At 47.4% G+C, this 17,017-nt stretch overlaps 1 protein-coding gene across 2 annotated transcripts in view; it reads right to left on the bottom strand.

Annotated features, from left to right (window-relative positions):
- Positions 1-923: 923 nt before the first annotated feature.
- LOC139046748 (calcium-activated chloride channel regulator 1-like) overlaps positions 924-17,017 on the bottom strand; it is a 160,799-nt gene continuing 144,705 nt past the window's right edge. For both annotated transcript variants that reach the window (XM_070541064.1, XM_070541065.1), the window contains one exon: positions 924-1,650. In XM_070541064.1, coding sequence (XP_070397165.1) covers positions 1,010-1,650 — 641 coding nt within the window. In that variant the 3' untranslated portion in view covers positions 924-1,009. The remainder of the gene's footprint in view (positions 1,651-17,017) is intronic.

A 17,017-nucleotide genomic window follows, 5' to 3' on the forward strand; every position in this document is an offset into this window, starting at 1 on the left:
ACTTCCGCCTAATTCTTCCGACCACAATTTCCAGCTATGATCTGCGGACAAGTAAAAATGTATGCTGCATACGGGTGTACGTTGTTTTTAGGAAACCCAACCTATTTCAGCGGATCAGCCGACCCTTAGGTAATAAGGTCATATAAAGCCGCATACCTCCCGTATCGTAGGCAATGAAGCTGCGTCCTGAAAACCAAGTTTTAGTAGTATAACAAATTGAATGAGTGCATCAATCATGGCAGCTCTCCCCTTTACGTCTGTGTTGTGTTCGGCCATGCCACGATCTAAAGCCTGGTAATTTAGTTGATCGGTCTGGGACAGCACAACCCACGCAAAATATCTTTCTGTTGCAAATACGGATTTTTTGGCTTGGATGCCGGACTATTTCGTGGCTTTTACAGACTACGGATATCACCATTCCGATAATGCTGGATTTCTATGAAGCGACATGCGTTTTCTACTCACAACCATTAATGCCGCTTTCGCAATATGTGTGCTGAAGTGGCCAATGGAACTAATCAAGCAACGCATTATTTGCTAATGTAGAATGGCGATACGTAAGTTCATAGGCGGTCGAGGCAAGATCGCGGAAGGCAGGCAGAGTGGGAGCACCGCACGCTGACAGCTCGACTAATTCGTTGGCGTGGGTTACGTGACCATTTTGAGCGCAGCCATCAAAGTGAATGAAGCCGTAGTGATCCGTTCCTTATAACCTTAACCTATGCGCCATTGTTATCTGGAACGTGTTGCAGGGAAGGCCAACAAAGAAATTACTACTGTAGTTTTTTTTTTAACCTAAGTGTGAATAAACCACGATATTGCTCATGTCCTTCAAGAAGGAGTTTGGGAAATTTTATAACAATCGCCTAGCCCTACTAGCGAGTGGTTCAGACGATTTGTGGCATTGTCAAAAGTACGCAGTGCTTTATTTTGGTCACAAATACCACGCGGTATTCTAGCGCCACATATCTCTTAAAACCAATGCACATGCGGTCTGTACTTTTGAACTTCACATAGTTGTCGCTGTTTGCGTGTTTGTGGAGAGGCCCTGATCCTCAGTAGTGGTGCTCGCCCTCGCCCTGAGCAGCAGTACAATTGTGATGAATACCACGACGAATCCAGCAACCAGTGCCAGAAGAATCCAAGTGATGACGGATGGCTTGTCATTCTCACTCGGATGTCCCACACCTGCTGTGGTTGTTGTTGCAGGATCAACGCCTGGCTCTACCTTGGCCGGTGCTGTGGTCGTTGCTGCGTATTTGTCCTTGTAAGGCGTTTTCGGGGCTGTTTTTGCTGGTCCAGAATTCGTGGGCTGCCGACTAGCCCGCGTGGTGGTGGCAGATGCTCTTCTCATCGAATAGGCAGTAAAATTTGAAATTGTAAATCTTACAGTAGTAGTACCGGACAGCTTCGACTTCAGTCCTTCCGCGTTAATAACACGTGCCGCTAGGTACGCCTCCAGCTTGAAATCGGTGTCACCTTGGGACGACGTCGCCCAGTTGCGGGGAAGAGCAATGGTGACTTCATGTTGCGAACCTGGGGGGAGGGCTTGAAGATTGCCTTTCCGGACATTGGACAGCACCTCATGGCTATCGAAGTGCGATCGAAGGTAGTCTTCGTCAGTGCCACCTCTGATCTCCACTCCCGCAGCTGTAATTGAAAGTACAGAAGACAGCTGTCACCTAGAATGGCGTGGCGTTGATATCAAGAAAGAGACGCTAACACCTCTTAGTTTACTCGATCGCTGAAAGACAAAATACTCGCTCCGATATCACAAGATGTGTTCATGGCTGTAAACGACGTATACTATATATATATAAATAAATAAATATATATATATATATATATATATATATATATATATATATATATATATATATATATATATATATATATATATATATACGTGACTGGTTCATCTTTTTAGGCGAGCGGTTTTCACGGTCGAATGTATTTTATCGCTCTGCGTGAGACGCGCCTGCGTGTATCGAAAGCTTCTCGAATGTTATCGATGGTTCCCTCCGCTTTCTGTTGTCACCCAACCTTGTGGAACCTGATTCAATGTATGTGCGACGCGAATGGCGTAGAACTTTCTTGAACAAACTCGAGCATCAGCGATTTCTCTGTAACGCTCGATGGTTTGTGTATAGAAGTCGAAGCGCTTTACAGGCAGATCAGATTTCAACGATCGCAGACTGGGTTCGCCACAATTGTGGGCACAGGTTCACCCAGCAAAAGCTACTTTCGTCATTCGCAGTGTTGCAACTCTTTTCTTGGTGACACATGGCGAAGGTGCTTTGCTTTCATGTATCGGACGTCCCCATAAAGCCGTGGCCCAAGCCCGAACGCAGAAGACAACACCAACGTTGCCAACAAGCAGCGAGGTAGCCCAGGCTGCAAGAACTCGGCCCGGAGCACGGATTTTCGCCTTTGACGACCAGAAAGTTCGTCGCCAATTCAACAGACCAGGGAGCCACCGAAAGTCCGTGGATCATCATTTGAACACCTGGATAACTGGCTGGAAACACATGAACGGGTCGCTGCATTCTTCAACAACTGGAATTCCAACGGCAAGCTCCGGCATGTATACATCACTTTAAAGGCGCGGCGACGACGTCGTATGAGCACCGGGAATCGACCCTGACTGCATGAGACCTGTTCCGCAACGACTTTTGTGCAGACGTTCACGAGCGTCCTGCGCAAAGAGCGAGCGCAAGCTTTACTGGAAACCCGCATGCTGCTGCGGAACGAGAACATCGCGATCCTTACGAAGGAGATCACTCGCCTCTTCCGACACACCGACCCAGAAATGCCGGAAGAATAAAACTTCGCTTGTTGATATTGTGATTGAGTCGAGAGCTTTTGACCGGATTGATACGCAATCCGCCTAATACCGTTGCCAAAATTATTTCCGATGCCAAAAATATTGAGAAGACGCTGGATATGCGGAAAAAAGGAACGTGCGCAGACTGTTCGGCGCATCAGCCGGTGCGAGCGCCACAACAGAAGTGTGCCGTTTATATCCCGCACGGGCATTACATCGGCAGTGGGCACGGTGGCACTACTAGCATGAGGCACACTAATACTCTCGTCTTCATTGAGCAGGTTAGAAGACCACTTGGAAAATGCTTCCGCTCTAGCGACCGCTTTTTGGTGGTGCTGCCGTGCCCGCCGCTATGTCACGGGGTGTTTGATATAGCTGTATTTCTGTGGAAGCTGCTACTGTTATCAGGAGACCTAGAAACTAGCGCCGCCCCTGAAGTAAAGGGCAGCGTTAAGCGACTGAATAAAAAATTGCTGCCGATATGAAAAAAAAATAAAGGAAGAACTTCTTGCAGATATAGAGACCTAATTAGATACCATGGCTTTTCTAGAAAATAAAGTACAATCTTCTCAGAGCGAGATTTCCCGCATGAATCGTGTAATAGAAACTATGGAAGAAAATCTATGGCCTGAGAACCGAAGCAGGAGAACTAATTTAATAGTTTATGGCATACCGGAATCGCAAGAAGAAAGGAACGACGGTCTTGAGCGGACAGTTAGCAGAGGTATCGTACAAGATGTCCTCGAGCTGGACCCAGTTACTATAGAACGCATACATTGGTTAGGCAGACCGTAAGTGAAAAAGACAAGGCCGGTAATGAATAAACTTCTAAATTCTCACGATAAATCGGCAATATTGAATAAATATTGTAAACTTAAAGGCTTAAAATTTGCCATTGGGGAAGATTTTTATCCTAAAATTGGGGACATTAGAAAGGAACTGTGCAACAGTGCCAAAGAAAATTGCGACAAAGCCGACAAAGTCTCCCTCGCCTTCGGCAAACTGTACATCAACAGTCGCGCCTTTGTTTGGGACGACGAAGCCAATGACAAAGTACGTCTTAAAAAAGAAACGAAATCAAGCAAAAAAGGCGGCCTGCTAATTGTGCGGATAAGAGCTCGATAAGACAACTAACAATAATAAATGTAAATCCAAATGGGTTAGGAAACAAAATAGAATCTTTCGAAAACCTGCTAACTGATTGCGAGCCTCATATAGTCGCCGTCACGGAAACGTGGTTTCCTTGGATGTTTGCAGCCATAAAATCATGCGACCGAACTAGTCAGTCATTCGCAAAGATCGGGATTCCCGTGGCGGTGGCGTGGCTCTTGCGATAAAGAAAAACCTCTCATTTGTTTGCTGCCAGATGTGTCCGGTGTTAAAGCCTCTTTTTCAGGTTTCTTTGTAACAATACTACTAGTTATGTGGGTTGCTTCTAAAGAAGCCCCTCTTCGGGTGATGAAAGCATTTCTGCCATGCATGACTTTCTACACCAATATGCCAATAACTTCTTACGATATGCAATAACTTCTTAAATCCTTACGGGAGACTTAACCCTTCCGGACGTAGACTAGGTAACTATGCATCACATACCATCTTCTTGAGAAATTCTGGTTTACCTAATGTTATCATTGAACCTTCACCAAATAATCCAAGAACCGACGCGTAAGCGAGGTACAGCAAAGAATATACGTTATACCTTATACTTGTCAGTGATCATTTTTCAGGGCACCAAGCACAGAAAGAAATATTAAAGGCATTTCAGACGACAACATACTGCTATGCTTATTGCCGCTGGACTACTCTGTCAGAACGCGTTGTAGTACATCTACAGTACCCAACCTCGACACGGCGCATGACGCCCGCATACTAACCCAACTTGCGCACGAATTTCAAGCCTTTTCTGAATAACCACCGACCTGTCAATCGATGTCCACACAGCCTGGCTCATTTTAAGGATATAGTTTCCTGCTGCGTAGCTATGTCCCATTAAATAACAAGCGACCACAAAGAACAAGCACATGGACAACTCCGGAAGTCATCCACGCCAAACGTCATGTAGAAAAGATACGCAACTTTGGTAAAAATCATGGATCATGCCCATCCAAAACTGCGCAGTAGCACATTTTGGACAAGCAGCCAAAAAAGGCAAGGAGCATTATTTTCATGTAACGCTGCCTAACGTTCTGACAGCCTCAGCGACTCTGGAACCATTTCCGCCCTACTAAACACACCTTATCGGACTTGTCTCCTAAGGAAAAAAACTAACAACGCTAATGCATACAATAGCTATTTTAACTCGAAGTTCACAAAAGATGACGGGAACCTTTCAGACTTGAGTAGTAGTTCAACGTCGCGCATCGATCCTATAATCATATTCGACGCGGCTATTCTTAAAAGGACACTAATGGTTAATACTACGTTAACGTGGACTGTTGAAATATGATCCCAGAAACCTCTGAATCCTTGTTTCGTGCGAAGAAGAGGCTTGTTTTAAGAGAAAATGCGTTCTGCAGCGTCTGCGCACACCTAGCGCAGTTCAAATCGCCCGCCCTCCGATCGAGGAGTGGTGAGGTCATGGTCTCATAGTTACGTTGCGCCATCAGTGAGGAAAACGGCGCTCGCAGACGGCGATACGGCGTTTCTCCGCAAAACGCAAACGTGCGGCCAGAAACAAAGCCAAGACAGAGCCGACAGCAACTCGAAAGCGTAACTATGGTGGCTAGCGGAAGGGACAGCGCGCGACGATAAGCTCGTTCTTTATTTTATGACGCCAACTTTGACGCTCGTTGCGATGGACGACTCTGACAACGACACTTGGCTCGCGATGCTGGGCTCATGTTCAGCGATTTCAACACTGTTGAACGTCACCTGCTGCTGAGGGCTCGCGCTGCCGGCGTCATTGCGTACCATTACGACGGCAACTATATGTCATGGCTGTACATATTCGCACATTTTAGCTTTTCCTTCGTAAAAACCAAATACCGCACTCACTCACTCACTCGCTTACTCTTCGACCTGCAGTTGTTCTTGCGCCTCGGATAATGCAGAGAAGACCGACAAAACAGCACTACGGGAAAGCATTGCTTTAAAAGGCACTCCACACGGCTTCAGTAAGTCGGCGTTGAACTCGTAATCCTCTGGACGAACGTGCAGCGAGCACACTATGCGATTTTTCGGCTCAACGCCCTGTGGCAGAGCTACGGCACTTAACCACTTCGAACAGATTGGTTCATTCGTTGGCACACAGTGATAAGTACCGTTGGATTCGCCGCTGCAACTGCTCTTGGCCAATTTCCGCGGACCGTTCGTGCATCCCACGACATCACATGGACGTGGCATTCTCGCTGCTTCTTCCAAATGCATGTTTAGCGAGCCCGCAGGGCCAATTCAGCACGACGCGATAACGAAACAACTGCAACTCGAAAGCGCGCGGCGCAGAGTCGAGCGCGCAGAGTCGAGCGAAAACGAAACCTTTCGACCACCAATACTACTGAAGGGCAACTTCAAAATGTTATTTTTTCTTAGAATCGAACAGTAGTAGGCAAGTAGTATTCTCTTCTGTCTTATAACCTAACGAAATGGTCTTTTTATTACAAGTAGTTGAGGACTAGTGATATAAATTATGATGAGGAGTGCCTTCATCATCGGGCTACTTCCGGAATGTCGCTGGTTGTCTGAAATCGTGTCGTGCATTTACCTCAATTTCACGTTTACTAAAGCTCTGTTTGCGATTATAATGACGCCCTAATGTTCTAGAGCATAGCTTTATCACTTTAAGTTGTAACCTTTAGTGTCCCTTTAACATGTTTCTCACCCTTGACCCTAAAAATCTTGCGCACAAGATGCCATTCCAAACCATTTTCTAAAGAGATACGCAGAGTGGTGCAGCCTATACTTGGGCCTGATAATTCGAAAATCTCTATTGCAATCATCTTTACACAACCACTGGAAAAAAATGCTCAAATCATGCCAATGCACAAAACAGGAGATACCTCATTGCCCTCCAATTATCGACCAATATCTCTCACTAACACCGCTTGGACGATGCTCGAGCATATCGTCCTTAAACACCTAACAAAGTTTTTTGACACTCACAACTTTTTAAGGCCACACCAGCACGGACTCCGCCATGGATTGTCAACCATTACGCAGCTTACGGAATTTTTGCATGACCTCGCATTTAACATCAACTGTAGCCAGACTGATATAACATTATTAGACCTTTCGAAAGCATTTGATCGCGTATGCCACAATAAATTGTTTACAAAATTGCGAGCCTTATTGGGAATGAGACAATTTTAGACTGGGTAATAAATTTCTTATGCAACCGAACACGATTGGTACTATTTCACCATGTGAAATCTCCGACAGTGCCTGTAACATTAGGCGTCCCCCACGGATCCGTGTTGGGGCAACTGTTATTTTTAATTTTCATTAACGACCCATAGTCAGAAATATTGACTGTAACATCAAACTATTTGCTGATGACTGCATTATTTACGAAACAATTAACACCTACGAAGATTATGTTTCGCTTAGACATTCATTAGACCAGCTAAGTGAATGGCACAAAAAATGGCCAATGACGGTATACACAACTAAATCTGTTTGCATGACGGTAACAAAAAAAAAACCGACCATACGATTTTCCGTACTTTATTAACGGCACAATGCTAACAAAAGTTCGGCAGCATAAATTCTTAGGCGTCTCTCTAACTTCTGACCTGAGATGGGACGCACACATTTCCTTCGCGACCTCGAAGGCATACGCAAGCTATTTTATCACCGAAGATATCTTCCCATCGCACCCATGTCGACTAAGCTTATGGCGTATGCTGCTGTCTTTAGACCGGTTTTAGAGTACGCTAACCAGCCGGTGGCAATGACCTGCGCCGCCGTCACCCGCCGTCAAAGACCGCCTCTGCGACCACACCAGGGCCCTGTAACGCCGCGATACCATCATCCACCACCGCCGCCGCAAGCATATCCACCCGTCGCCGAGCACAGCTACGCGAGGAAGACGGGCGTTTGGCAAGCCCTCGGCCAGCGCCCACTCTGCTAGCATTGCAGAGAATCCGGCCATATGCACCGCCCATGGTTATTAGCCCCGAGAAAGAGGAATGGCGCCCTCTCGCGAGTGACGTCGCGGCCAGGACGCCGCTCGCTCCGGCTCGCTCGGCTGCCGCGCGCGCTCGTTCCCTTCGTGTATGCTCGGGGTATAGGTGGCTCGAGCCGTACGTATTGAAGAATAAGTCGGCTTCTTTCAGCTGCAATACCTTAACCACAGTTTCTTCTTCAAAAGCGTGTGAGTCGAGAAACTTTGCGACTTGGATATCGCAAGCTAAGTAGCGTTAAAGGGGTCTACAAGTTTTTGCAATACATATATGCGCCGTGTCTATCGGTAAATTTTGACTAAAAAAAGAATATCTGCAAATTCAACGCGCGAAGTTGTGTATGATGCTTCGCTAAATACTTAACATTCCTTTAGTATTTAGCTATGAGAGGTATTGCATTTTACGTGGAAGAAAAATTTGGTACTTGGCGTCAACATGTTATCCGATGTTAGAAAGACACTGCCCAGCGAAGCTGTCATCATGATTCCTATTACTCTGGTGTGTGGTTCTATTCAAATATGGCCATTCATTAATGCGTAAAAAAATAGTTAGGCGCGCATTTATTATGAAAATGTTTGCTGCTACTTTCATCCCCCTCTGAAACAGGCCTCCAAAAAACGAATTGCTCATGGCTGCTAACACGACGGCGTGTCATGTAGAGTATTTACATAGTTAATTCACAAACACCATAGTAGCAATCACCTGAGAGAAAAGTTTCGTTGTTTAGATCAACAGCCACTCAATTGAAAGTGATGAAATGTATCATAGTGGCCCTCAGTAGCCTTTATCGACAATATGGCACACCCCTGTTCACGTAACGGTAGCAATCGACTGTCCGTATGGCGAGGCACGCTATGTTCGCGAAACCCATCAGTTCACTTCAACTTCGAATTAAAACCATAAAGCATTTTTTTATAGCGCCAACTGGAATGGCTAAAGTATTCTCGAGCTACTACTACGCAGCTTAGATTGCCTACAAAAGGAAAATTCAAGCACCTTTTGTCTCACCATGTCTCGATCCAGCGTTATTTAATTATAGAAACGGATAACTATTCGCTTCGTCGGTAGTTAAAAGAGAACCTTGCAGGCTAATTTAAGTTTGCTCCAATCCAATCGCAAACATTGATAAAGAAAGCACCACAAGCCTTGCATATACTTTCACTTGATTTCTGACCCTCCACAGGGGGAATTTCGATATCTTCAATATGTCCCATACTACTAGTCATTGACGCTTCGACTGCTTTCTGGCTGTAGCTATGCGGTCCAGCAGGCATACTTCACTAAAAAAATTGGGCCGAGCAGCCTGTGTCAGTTTGCCAAACAGATTCGTCATGTATATTCCTCAAGCAACAAGCACCAGTAAATTTCTCAAGTGAGTTTGATTTGATTTGATTTATTAATTTCCATTTACACACACACATGTACAGAGGAGTGGTAAATGGAGGTGGATGAGGGAAAAAAGCCGCACAGACGCGGCTTGAGGTAATCTCACCCTCTTAGGTACAATATGGCTGCATGGGGTAACACATCAAGCGCCATATAAATTACATTTATATAGTGGCCATAAAACATTGCAGTTATACAATATATGAAAGCACAGTGAAATATTCCCACGATAACAATGCAAAACACACTGCGGCATGGAAATAAATAAATGATATACACTTGGTAACATAGACAAAAAAAGAGGAACATAACATGCATTATTAATCATTAACAAACGCGCTCTAAAGAGGTGAGTTGAACGTGTAGCACGGAAAAGAGAATATATATTGGTACATTCCTATTTGTACTCTGTAAATAGCTGTAAGCCTTCATTAACTTTACTTCAAATTTCCGCCGCTTAAAAAAAATAAACACGTGAAGAACCGCCTAATGGTGACAAGCAGTTAAAGAAGCAAGTGAGGCGTGTAGAATCTAAGCTCCAGTATTAGTTAAGTCACCGCGCTACTGCCGAGCGTTTCTGTGAGGAAATGCAAAAATTCGATATTATACCATGAACTACTCGTCGTGAGCAAACCTGTTTTAGCGGAATAAAATCAACGTAACTGCTGTAGAAATCATATATAGCCAGCTTTGTGACATACTTGTTGCACCGCGGCAGGTATGGTATCATAACTGGATTCCTATAGGCTATGCTTTTGCGATTGTCTATCCGCGTATGAAAAACCCGCAATGGGCTGGTCTGCGTCGCTTCGGCTGGCACTGTAGCGTTGCGTTCGAGAGCTGCACTGTTGTCTAAGAAATTAGCTCTTTGAATAAATGTTCGCAAAGGAAGACGTCATAAAAATATATTTGAGACGACTACCATAAGTATACAAGCAGAGAGAACGAGGGCGAACAAACGAAAACACCGCAGAAAGCGCCCGTACAACGCACGAACTGTAGCAGACGACAGGCGCGAGTCCGTGCCCTGACGTCACGCGAGCGGCGCTCGCAGCGCCGCTCGTGTTCGTTCTCGGGGCTAATACCGCGACTTGGAACTAAGACGGTTCGCAGTCAACCCGCCGCGTCCACAGTTTGGAGAGGGTGCACATGAAAAACCCCGACTACATCGCCGCCATTCAGTGGAGTCCTCGACGAGTGTTCCGTTCACTCTCACCAGGACGCTACCTGCCCCCGCAGCGCCGACCATAGACTGGCCCAGCACGAGGCCAGTCTGCAAGCCTATATCCAGAAACTAGAAGCAGCAACGGATGGAAGTGCGGTTGCAGTCCGTTGAACTGACGAATATCCTACGCCACCGACGAATATGCCCAAAATCCTCTGTAGACGACATGTTAACGAGACGCCACCAACCCATCGAAGTCTGGAAGCAAAGAATACATTGACGAAAGACTACCTGACGACGCCACTCAGCAGCCACGGGCCAACGCGGTGCAACCGTGATCCAACGCCAAGCCCTAACTGCAATAAAATATAAAAAGATGGCCACGCACTCACCGCCTTTGTGGATACAGGAACTGATTACTCCGTCATGAGTGGACCCATCACCGCCCAGTTAAAGATAGTTAAGACTGCATGGGAAGACCCTCAAACTCCGACCGATGGAGACAACGCATAAGGCCGACTGGAATCTGCTCGGCAAGAATTAGCTTTCATGACCGCACCAACCCTGCCACCTTGTTAGCCTACAAAAGTATCCACGAGATGTCATTCTCGGCACAGGCCTCCTGAAGCAACAGGGCGCAATCATCGACCTGAAGTCGATGTAGATAACGCTGTCACAAGATTAAGCAATACCGACGGAGAGCTGTCGTAGTCACCGCGCCTTGAGTGTGCTTGAAAATCAAGTGAGCGTTCCACCTGGCTCCAGCATTCTCATTTTTCTCGGCACCGAAACACCCGCAGACATAGAAGGCTTCATCGAGGGCGACCAGCGTCTATTGCTCGGGCGTCAAATATGCGTCGCAAGAGCGATCGCTCGACTGCATGGAGGGAAAGCGGAAGTAATGGTAACCTACTTCAGTCAGGAGTTCATGTACATCAATAAGGGTACCGCAATCCTATACACCGAGGAAATTGTGGAAACCAGCAATGCGCTTGCAGTCTCGGATTCTGCCGCATGTAATCCTAAGACCCTTGCTCCCGAACCAGGTTTCAACATAAATCTAGGCTCCCCATGATTAGGCACCAACAGCTCAGATGTCTTCTCCGACGATACAAAGAGCGCTTTTCAACGTCATCGAGTATACGACAAACACCAGTCGCAACCGATCGCATAATAACCGTAGAGTAGCTCTATGGTTGGAAGTCGACGAAACAGATCGCAAAACTACCGCCTTCATCACGCCAGATGGTCTCTATTATTTCAAGTTCATGCCATTCCGACTGTGATTGGTGCCTGCAAGGTTCCAGCGCCTCATCGACACGGTGTTAGCAGGATTGAAGTGGTAGAGCTGTCGGTTGACGTTGTCGTCTACGCCGGAAATTTCTACCACCACCATAGGCGGCCTTTGACTGCACCAGAGGCCGTCAAATCATCAGGGCAGAGTCTAAATGTGGAAAAGTGCTGCTTTGCCTACGATTAGCTTCTCTCATTAGCGAATTTGCAGTCCGATCTGACCCGCAGAAAACAGCTTCTATCGAGAGGCAGCGCGAAGATTCGTTGGCATGTGCGCACACTATGGGCCTTTTGCAAGGACTTTTCACGGATCGCTGAGTGGCTGACACGTCTAACTAAATGTGTTGTCGAGTGACAAACACCTTGGGCTGACGCATTTCAAGAACTGAAACGTTGCTGGCAGTCCCCATGGGTACTCGCACAATTCAACGAGGATGCCGATACAGAGATCCGCACTGATGCCCTTGGTGCCGTCCTAGTCCAGTGGAAATACCGAATTTAACGGGTGATGGCTTACGCTACTCGGTTGCTGTCAGAATCACAAGGCAATTGTTCTACGATGGAAACGGAATGCCTGGTCATGATTTGTGCTACAAAAAAAATTGCCCTTAGATATGTGACAGGTCGTTCAAAGTCGTCAGCGACCATCACGCGTTGTGTTGGCTAGCGATTTTAAAGGACCCTTGAGAACGGCTGGCACGGTGGAGCCTCAAACTGCAAGTATATGACATCACTGTTGTGCAGAAGTCCACACAAAGCACTCTGAGGCCGGTCGCTTATCACGCGCCGCGATTCACACGCCACCGTAAGATGACAAGGATAACGACGCCTGTCTTAGAATAATAAGCTCGGAACATTTAGCAACGAGCAGACCAGGGGCTAGAAAGCCTCGTCGAGTATTTGGAAGGACGCACCAATGTTGTCCCTAGGCCATTAGGGCAAGGATTGTATTCGTTCTCACTTTAAACAACCTATTCGTAAAGAACGTCTCCACAGTGCGTGCCAACTACCTTCTTGTTGTTCCATCAGCACTCCACCCGGAAGTACTGCACGCCCTGCAACACTTATCCGACTACTGGGCACCTCGGATACTTCCGGACGCTATCGAGGATACCGGAAAAGCATTATTGGCTGGGCCTGACCGCCAACATCGCCCATTACGTCGAAATGCCGAGAGAGTCAGCGACGCAAGACACCGCCAACAACGCCAGCATGATTACTGAAGCCGACTCAGCCTCTTTGCCTACAATTTCTGCAGATCGGGGTGGATTTGTTGGCTCTCTTTCTAAGGGTAACATCCAGAAAAAAATTGATCGCCGCGGTGACGGGTTACCTCACCTGCATCGCTGAAACAAAAGCTCTGCCGAATGATAGTGTAGCAGAAGTGGCGAAATTCTTCGTTGAGAACATCCTGCTGTGACATGGAGTCCCAGATGTCCTGATCACCGACGGAGCAACGGCCTTTACAGCGGAGCTCACCCGACCCATTCTGCGATAAAGCCAGGTGAACCACAGGAGGACCACACGCAGACGAATGGTCGTACAGAGCGCGTCAAAGACACCCTCGCCGGCACGTTAGCAATGTACGTTGACGCGGAACACAAGACATTGGATGAGGTCCTGCTGCACGTAACATTCGCTTATTCACACGTTTTTGCCGCTAGCGTTATGTTTTAAGTGGAGCCTGTTTTCTTGGGCACAGGTTCGCCTAATTATACGACGGCTGCTACTATATATATATCTATATATATGAAGCAACAATGGCTGGTACCCGTATCAAAAAAAAAATATTTTGGCCATGGCAAAAACGTAACGACAGAAGATTTTGCGTTCAAATGTTCGCATCATGCATATCCTTCCTATAGACAAGACCAGGACCTGTGGGGCCTTTCCTTTAGGCATATATTTATATATTGTAACGCGCTTTCTGCACACGCTTGGGCCCCTTGCTCCGAGAAGAAGACGAAGACGGGCTGGCACACAGGCTCGCGCCTTGCTCTTTTGTCGGTGCTGCGCTGCCCCTTCGGTGACTCGGACATTAACGGCCTCTTTCAGAAGTCGCCTGACAATTCAACGTGACATTTCTCTGGTGTAGGTGCTGCGTATTTTCGAACCATGCAACAGACCCCTCCCAGCAGCAGGAACGCAACACCGATACTGGCGCTCACGCCAGTACACCGGGCCAGCTGTAGAATCCAGGAATTGGCACTTAAGTTTGAGACTTTACCTGCGAGAACAAAGACAATGTCGGCAAGTATTGATACTCCATCCTATACTACCACAACTAACCCTGCGATGGCTGCTGCGGCACCTCATCATTACATGCTGCGAAAACCACACGTGCCAAGTGCCTTCAGGAAGACTGGCTGGCGGACTTCGAGCGCCTAGTGGAGTTTGATGGATAGGACGGCGAAATAAAACTCCGAAACGTCTTCTTGAGCCTTTTGGATAGTGCCCGCACGTCGTTGCAGAATCGCGAAGGTGTTCTGACATCATGGCTTGAGTTCTGTCGCAGCCTCTTTGACACCTACGCTGGCTTCGATCATCTGGAATGAGCAGGATGAAACCTCCAGTCTCGCATTCATAAACCTAATGAGAGTGTGGTTATGTACGTGGAAGACATGGCGCGTCTCTTCAGGTGAGGTGACCCTGCCATGTGTGAGGAGAAGAAGCTGCGTCACTTGTTGAGAGCCGTGAAAGGACAGCATTTTGGTAGACTCGTTCGTAACCCACCACAAACAGTTGCAGGGTTTCCGGCTGAAGTCGTCACCATTGAGAAGGTCCTGCACCAGCGCTCCCACTAGTACGATCGGCAAGTGAATCTTTCCACTGCTACCAGTGGACTAGGAGATCTCTCGACTGACGTCGAGCCACTTGGCGAAATTAAGCGATCAATACTCCGCGACGAGCTGCATCAGGTGCAGCAGCCTTCAGCCAAGGTAATAGCTAGCATCGTGCCCGACGAAGCGAAGTATGCACTCGACGTAATACGCTGCGAAGGATTGCTTGAGGCCGTTCCGCCACTTCAGACGCCGAACAACCACGCCGAACAATATAAGTTGACTCTTTAAGAGGTACGGTCCCGTAGCCGGTGACACATCCTACCGTGAGCGAATGCCAGCCTGCGACTTAAGCCGACGCATTCGGGTACCCTATCCCTGCGCCAGTGCCGCTACCTTCCGTCACCGCGTATTGCATGCTTCAGTCAGCGCAAGGCCTTCTTTATTTTGGAGAGACTCGGCCAGCCCTACGTAAATTGGATATTTGGTGCACGCCCGACCTACGACAACTCTTTTACCACTGTGTTGAGGTTAGTCAAGTAAGCCGAGAGTGCGAGTACCGCCGTCTTGGCCTCCAGGGGCTTCCGTCATCGTCACCGTCGCCGTCATCATCGTCACGTCACCGTCATCAAGGCACCAGTAACGATCGCCGTCAACATGCCGTCCAATCCGAGAGGTTCAAGTCGGATGTCACAAGGATGCTCTCCGGCCCTCGCTTCAAAAACTAACGTCAGCGACCCTTCGAATCGAAGCCGCTGACACTCGATGTGCGTAAGACCTCCAAACGACGCGACCTCAGACCGACGGAAACTTGGCGACACCGGCGTCTGAAGCTCGAGCCAACTTTTCAGTGAACATACCTGTGCTTATCAACGGTCCAAATGTTACTGCTTTAATAGATACTGGCACTGACTACTTGATTATCACTGGAAAATTTGCAAGCTGTAAAGGAAGGTTTGACGCCTTGGGTGACGCCTTGACGTCTTGACAGCTGGCGGACATGTCGTCCAACCATTTGGTGTGTGCAGTTATCATGTACAAATTCAAAATTCTACGTTTATGATCAGTTCCCTTGTTCTCCGAGAATGCTCCCGTGAATTGATACTTGGAATAGACTTTCTTCGTGAGTATGGCGCCATCATTGACCTCCGCCGACGCTGTATTTCGTTCTCCACAAAGAAAGCGACGACACGAGACTCGTGTCACCACAGAGTCACTCTTCTAATTTCCAACAATAGCATCACAATACCACCTTGTGCTAGTGTAATAATTCTGGTAACCTCCGAGGGCACTTGTGAAAGTGAAGTACTCGCCGGGTCAACGTCTGCTTTCTACTTACCCTCGGAATTAGCGTGGTTCGAGGAATTATTGACTAACGGGATGACCAAGCTGACGTCTTGATCACCAACTTCACAAATCGGCACCGACACCTCTTCCTTGGCACTGCCGTCGCTTACGCTGAAGCCTTGGAGGAAGTCATTGAGTCTTTCGCTTGTGAGGAAAGTGGCAGCGATGAAGAAAGAGTTACAAGTATCGAGATCAACAGTGAGCTGTCGCAGGGCAATAAGGAGGCACTGCGAGGAATGTTGTGTGAATTCAAGGACAGATTCTCTCGATCGTCAAACGCCGGTCAGACGCCAATCAGGCAGCACAGGACAATTACTTACGACGATGCACTTCCTTTTCACCAGCAGCCGCATTGTGTTTCGCAGAAAGAACGCGAAGCAATTCAACCACAAGGAGATGATTGAAGATGGCGTAATTCAACCTTTAAACAGTGCGTTGTCGTCACCGGTTGTCCTAGTAAAGAAGAACGACGGCAATCTCCGCCTAAGGTTTGATTACAGAAAAATGAACAACGTCATAAGGAAAGACGTCTATCCGCTGCCGCACATAGATGACTCTCTCGGCCGGCTACAGCGAACCAAGTATTTTTTCTCCCTTGACTTAAAAGCGGGTACTGGCAGATTTAGATTGATTGAAGAGCCTTTGTCACCCTGAATGGACTTTACGAGTTCCGAGTACTTCCGTTCGGGTTCTGCTCTGCTCCGGCAACTTTCCAATGGATGATGGACACTGTGTTAGCCGACCTAAAATGGCAAACCTGTCTCGTCTACATGGATGATGTGATCGTACATTCAGACAGCTTCTCTGGACATCTTAAGCGACTGCGACAAGTGCTCGAGGCAATCCGATCGGCCAACCTCACCTTAACGCCTCAGAAACTTAACTTCGGTTATCAAGAACTGATGAACATGAAGAACTGAAGTTCTTTGGGCATGTTGTGAGTGCGAAATGCGTCCGTCCTCACCCCGAGAAAACTTCCGCTGCAGCTGCTTTCTCGACTTCTATCCACAAGAGAAGCGTTCGGTGTTTCTGGGGCTGTGCGCATACTACCAGCGCTTCAAATGCAATTTTTCTGAAATTGCCGAACCACTTACTCGCCTCACTA

Source organism: Dermacentor albipictus, chromosome 6 (genome assembly GCF_038994185.2).
Source record: "Dermacentor albipictus isolate Rhodes 1998 colony chromosome 6, USDA_Dalb.pri_finalv2, whole genome shotgun sequence".
Taxonomy (NCBI): domain Eukaryota; kingdom Metazoa; phylum Arthropoda; class Arachnida; order Ixodida; family Ixodidae; genus Dermacentor; species Dermacentor albipictus.